The 6,000-nt window shown below is 49.2% G+C and overlaps 1 protein-coding gene across 10 annotated transcripts in view; it reads right to left on the bottom strand.

The window, feature by feature from the left end:
• Nucleotides 1–313: 313 nt before the first annotated feature.
• Fhl1 (four and a half LIM domains 1) overlaps nucleotides 314–6,000 on the bottom strand; it is a 121,802-nt gene continuing 116,115 nt past the window's right edge. For 8 of the 10 annotated variants that reach the window (XM_037199038.1, XM_037199037.1, XM_028889903.2 and 5 more), the window contains 6 exons: nucleotides 5,584–5,765; nucleotides 4,413–4,587; nucleotides 3,678–3,847; nucleotides 3,075–3,261; nucleotides 2,278–2,477; nucleotides 314–1,841 (listed from right to left, as the gene is read on the bottom strand). In XM_037199038.1, coding sequence (XP_037054933.1) covers nucleotides 1,758–1,841; nucleotides 2,278–2,477; nucleotides 3,075–3,261; nucleotides 3,678–3,847; nucleotides 4,413–4,587; nucleotides 5,584–5,739 — 972 coding nt within the window. In that variant the 5' untranslated portion in view covers nucleotides 5,740–5,765 and the 3' untranslated portion in view covers nucleotides 314–1,757. The remainder of the gene's footprint in view (nucleotides 1,842–2,277; nucleotides 2,478–3,074; nucleotides 3,262–3,677; nucleotides 3,848–4,412; nucleotides 4,588–5,583; nucleotides 5,766–6,000) is intronic. The other 2 variants (XM_028889905.2, XM_037199041.1) reach the window with 2 other exon arrangements.

Here is a 6,000-nt window from a genome sequence, read left to right as displayed (position 1 = left end):
GTGTGTGTGTGTTGTGTGTGTGTGTGTGTATATTATATATATATATATATATATTATATATATATATATATATATATATATAATTTGATTTTTTGAGACAGAGTTTCTCTCTGTAGTTTAGGCTCCTGTCCTGGATCTTGCTCTGTAGACCAGGCTGGCCTCGAACTCACAGAGATCCGCCTGGCTCTGCCTCCTGAGTGCTGGGATTAAAGGCGTGCGCCAGAACTGCCCGGCCTGAACTGAGTATATCTTGATGTCAGGAACAAGGTCCCCGAGTTTCCGGGGTGGCAGAATGAAAAGGACAGGAGACGTGTTCTTTCTAGCTGCTTTATTTTTGTAAGGATACACTGAAACGTTCGATGGGAACAGCTAATGACAAAATGTGGACATGAGGTGTCGGCATCTACAACCACTGCTACAGTAATATATGAATCTGTATTTTCATTACATGTTTCCTTTGATATTGTCTCTTTATATATGTAATATCATAATGGAGAATACAGTTAAGTAGGTATCCTGCATTTCAGAGAGGCAGGAGGTGGGAAACCACCCCCAGCAGCTCCCGAGACCCACTAAACTCTTGAGGGAAAGTTCTAAGAATCACAAGATAAAGGACTTTGCAGTCTCGAACACAGACAAAGAGCAGACAACTCTATTACAAGGGATTCAACTTGTCCCGATTTTGAAATGTTCTATTCTTGTTGACGACAGCCCTGTGCCTGCTCAGCTGGCCCTCTAGAGTTTTTGTCTCTTCTATAGGATGAATCTCAAAACTGCAGGAACGTCTGAGGAGGCTCAAATATTGTCATGCAAGTTTCCAAACCCATAAACTATTTTTACTATTAATTAAAACAAAACAATTTTTTTAAAAAAATTAAAAAGAAGAGGAGGGTTAGTTTTGATACACTTCCAGAAGTAGTCACTGTGACGATGTCGTTCTGAGACAGGCTTGTTTCTCAGATCTTCTTAGACTTTCCAAATCACCTGTGTGTTCCATGCTTTAAAGGAGGAACACTCAGAGAACACGCCACGTGGGGGAGTCAAACGTTAGTATGGGGGAAAGTCAGTTAAGAATTACAGCTAAGTTCAAAATGTTAATTTTCTGGAAATTCGTGTTAGTCATGTGAAAGCACAAAAGAACAGAAGGAAGGTCAGAGTTTTGATGAAGTTCAACCATGCATTCTGGCAAGTTCTTTACTGCTCCCAGAATAAGGGGAGCAGTGAGTTGGAGCAGCCGCTCAACTCTTGCTCATCAGTCATGTGACCGCACAGTGGGTCCCAGATGAGCCCTGAAAGGCCTCTCCGTGGGAGCCTTATCACCTATGCTTCTTGCTTACATCATCAAGTGGCTACATGGTTAGCACTTTTCTGCTCTATGAGAAACATGCAGAAGAGTCAATCTAAGTTTTTTTTTGTGTTTTTTTGTTTTTTGTTTTTTGTTTTTGTTTTTCCACTGCAGCAACAGAGAAATTATTTTTGCTGCCAGGTTGCTCTTTGCTAATTCCTAATATGATCACTGTGTGCCCTTGGTTGATTAATACTGTAAAATGGGAGAAAAGACAGAAGGAGCAACTCTAAAGAGGTGAAAACCCGCTCCTCCCCTATGGGTGGTACAGAGGGAGGGAGGGAGCAAAGGACACAAAGCATGGTTCAAATCCCATTTTACAGGACAGGAGCCCTGTCAAGTTACAGCTTTTTGGCACAGTCAGGGCAATACACCTGCTCGTTATGAAACACAAAGCGCTTGTTGGCCAGATTCACGGAGCATTTTTTGCAGTGGAAGCAGTAGTCGTGCCAGGATTGTCCTTCATAGGCCACCACACTGGAGCCTTTACCAAACCCTGTGGGAAAACACAAGAAAACAGAGAGACAGCTGCATGAAGACTGATGAGGAAGCCAGGAGGCAGAGATAAAATGACAACTTGCCCGGTCACAGAGCCGACAGGCACACAGTCAGTGTCTGCCCGGCTCTCTGCTCCCCTCTACTCCACCGACCGACCGACCGCGCACTGTCTCCCACCGCGCACTGTCCCCCGCGCCGCCACTGTCCCCCGCGCCGCCGCAACCCTTCTATGGCTGCCAAGGACCTGAAAAGATGCCAGAGCTCAGCCAACGGCTTCCCTGATTTCAAGAACCCCGGGTCCCATGCCACCACCACTAGAGCTCTGTGACGCGCACCGACCTCCCAGCATAACCAGTGTCTTTTAAAGTCAGGGCCATGGCATCAAAGTGGCCACCAGGAGGCAAACTTGGGCTGTTGGCGGGGTATGCACTTACCGGGCCTCGAGGAGCTGCTAAGCTTCGATTTTTTCTATAAAGAACCACCACCCACGAGGGACAAGTCCTCTCTCCACCCGGATGCCTGCCCCGGAGGTTGGCGCTGGGAAACAGGGTGAGAGGCAAGCGTTTCCCGTGGCACACTGGGGGCTTCCTAGCTTTAGAGACTGGGTGGCTCACTCTTGACACAGTCCTTTTCCCTGAGGATGGCAAAAGTCTTCTCAAATGTACATTTCAAGGCTCCCCGGGGAGATGGGAAAATTGGAGGCAAGGGAAAGGGCTCAGGGCACGTGGATCGCGGCCGCAAGATGAGGAATGAAGTGATTAGCTTTGCTTCTGATCACAAAAAGATTCAAAATAAATAAAAATGACCCTGCTAGCAGGCCCCTCTGCACTAGCCTTCCACTATGGGGTGGTATAATGCCAGGTTTTAGCTTTCCAGCCTCCCTAGCCCTCCCCGTTCCCTCCTTCCCCTCCCTCCCTCTCCCACCACCAGCCCCTCCCGCCCCTTGTCCTTGCCCCCCCCCATTTCACCCCTGTGCAGTGCCTTGCTCTCAGGCTTGTAAACTGGCATGGTTAGTTGGTCAACAGTAGTCAGGAAGTGTTCTGCATTGCAAGGTTAACCTGGCCTGGGAGATAATCCAAACTACTTGGGGGGGGGCTTGGGGCCACAATGGTAGGGGCAGAAGGGCATTGTCTGGGGGCCTTTGTGGATGAAACCGACGCCAGGAAATGAGAGATGGTTACCATGCACAAACCCTAGCCTGGCAGACTTAGCAAGGACTCTTTTAGCCTACCAGTGATGGGGTTCTTGCATCCAGCACACTTCTTGGCCACAAAGCTCTTGTAGCAATCCACGCAGTAATACTGGTCCTCCACAGCGGTGAAACGCTGCCCAGCCAGCTTCTTAGAGCAGGTAACACACACAAAGCACTCGGCATGCCAGGGCTGATCCTGGTAAGTGATTCCTCCAGATGTGATGGCCTAGACCAGGGAGTGTAGCACCGGGATTCAGATTCAACAACCAGGCACTGTGCTGGGTGCTTTGGTCTACAGTATCTCATTTCATCACCATTACAGCCATGGGAGGCGGGTGCCATTATTATCCCCAATTTACAGATGAAGACACCGAGGCCTAGAGATGGTGAGCCTCTTCGGAGGCCAATGAAGTAGAAGAGGCAGGCCTCCAGAGTCAGAATGGAGGGGCACATACACTGACAGCCAGAAACAGCTGTGGTAATGCTTTCTAACCCCAGGCTCCTCATCTGTAAAATGGGCACAATAATTCCTACGTCACAGGGCTATCGTGAGGATGGAATGAGATAGTGTGCGTGTGCAAGAGCTCTGCAAACTGTCAAACACTAGGGAACAACACTCAATGCAGAATTACCACAACATACCTTGTTGCACTTCACGCAATGCTTGGCGAACTTGGTCTCATGGCAAGTCACACAGTAGAAGTCCTCCCCTTTAGGGAAGAAGCTTCCGGTCCCAATGACTTGCTTGCAGTTGCTGCAGGTGAAGCAGTCTTTATGCCAGATGGTGCCCTTGTACTCCACGTTCTGGTCTCCTGCAAAGGGAAGCAATCCGATAGCCCCACTGACAGGCTCTGCAGGGGGCTGCATCCACTCAGCTCCCCAGCCCACCCCCAGAGGTGAGGGGATGCAGGCCCTGCAGTCAGTGGCCTCCCTCAACCTATCCCTGTGTGTTACTTGCAATCATGCCAACCCAGGCTTCTGTTACAGGTGGGGATCCTGGCAGTGCTACTTAGGAGGAGGTTCCTGAGCGCCCACTCCCCCACCTCCACCCCTGCAATGACTTGAGAGTTCCACTAGGGGGACTACCTCACCCAAAAATGCCTGAGGAAGAAGCATGCATCGATCACTTACTACACCCAAAGGAGAAAGCGCTACATACTTTTCACTTCATTCTCTTGGCACAGACTGCTCTCGCCAGGGTTCTTTAGTCTCCGAGTGTGTGCGTGTGTGCGAGCATATATATGTACGCATATATACGTGTATGTATATGTGTACATACATATGCTAAAATCTCAAAGCAGCTCACAGCAATGTTAGCCCCACCATGACAAGCAAGCACACATCATGTCTGCCCTCAGGGTGGGAAGGGGCCAGTACCTGCCACAATGGCCTTGAAGCACCCTTTGCACCTGGGGGAGTCCTCCCGAGTGGCACACTTGTTGCACAGGATCTTGCCATCCTTGGACACAAAGGTCTCGCTGGCCAAGGGGTGAAGGCACTTGGCACAACGGAAGCAGGTGTCGTGCCAGTAGCGATTCTTATAGTGCACCTCCTGGACATCAAGCAGAGCAGGGTGGCCACTGTGAGGGGCACTGGGGGCAGTGGCAGGAGCCTTACCATGAGATACCAGGTTCTCCGGGGCCAGGTAACTACTCACTCAGATGTCAGCCCCTTCCATGTGGGGATGCCCTGGGGTGAGTGCGTTTAGGAGTAACAGGAAGAATACTGTAGTGGAGACGAAAGCCTCAGAGTTCCCAAAGGACATAAGAGTAGAGGTAGGAGAGCCCTCATCACACATCTGAAATCCACAACGCTCCAAAATCTGAAGCTTTCTGAGGGTTAATAGATCCCACAGAAGAAAAGCACATCTGGTCTCATGTGCTGGGTCATAGGCACAACACATAGTTTATCCTGTGTCCCTGGGGAAAACAAGACCCTTCCAGTACCTTTAGCTACAGCACATAAATGTCATTCCACACACAATTACTTTTAAAAAGTAACAACAATAAAAGAAAAGGAGGCCAGAGGTCATGAGTTTGAGAGAAAGACTGCGGGGGCTGGAGAATGCCCAAAAGGGGTGGAAGGAGGAAAGGGAAAGGAGAAAAGGATATAATTATAGTTAATTAAAAAATAAAAACACTGTACAAAATCACCTTCAGGCTATATACACAGAGGATAAACAGAATGTGAATAAATTTTGTGTTTAGACTTGGGTATCATTCTCAAGATCTTTCATTAAATATGCGGAAGAATTATAAAATAAGAAAATGCAAACTCAACCACTTCTGTTGCCAAGCACTTCAGATAAAAGCCACTCAACCTGTATAATGCAAGAGCTGGTCAAGGCCTCAGTGGGCCATCTAGTCCAAGGCCCATATTATTCCTTTTTTAAGCTAGGGGTATCAGAAGTACCCTGGGAAGCAGAGAGCCTGTCTCAAGTACTTAAGGCTGCTGTGATGAAACCTCAAAATGGCGGTGTTGCGGACAAGGCTGCAAGAAAACACATGAAGGCCAGCCTGCCCCGCTCCCCTTCAGGAGCCAAAGTTACCTTGGCATCAGCACTTATGGGCTTGCGGCATTCCACGCAGGTGTTGGCGCAGAACTTGTCAAAGCACTTCAGGCAGCAATGGTGGCCATCCTTCTGCACGTACTTCTTCCCCTGCAAGGGGTCCCTGCAGTAGTGACAGTCGAACTTCTCAGACATGGTGCCCACCTTATAGCTGGAGGGACCTGTGGAGGCAAGCAAGCAAGCAGAAGAAATGAGCAAGGGGGAACTACAAGGGTGCTCTGCCACAGAAGGCCCTGGAGGGCCCGAGTCCTCGGGCCCCAGCTTCCACTTAAGCCCGGCTAGTTACCAAGTGCCACGGCAACTGATACTTCACTATGGCTCCCAGGAAGAAAATACCTCTGATTTGAACTCTGAGTGCCCCACATCAAGGGCCAGCGACTCCCTGGGGTCATGTCA

The sequence above is a fragment of the Peromyscus leucopus genome, chromosome X (genome assembly GCF_004664715.2).
Source record: "Peromyscus leucopus breed LL Stock chromosome X, UCI_PerLeu_2.1, whole genome shotgun sequence".
NCBI classification, from domain to species: Eukaryota; Metazoa; Chordata; class Mammalia; order Rodentia; family Cricetidae; genus Peromyscus; species Peromyscus leucopus.
The sequence above is the reverse complement of the archived record's forward strand: the minus strand, read 5'-3'. Positions and strand labels throughout refer to the sequence as shown.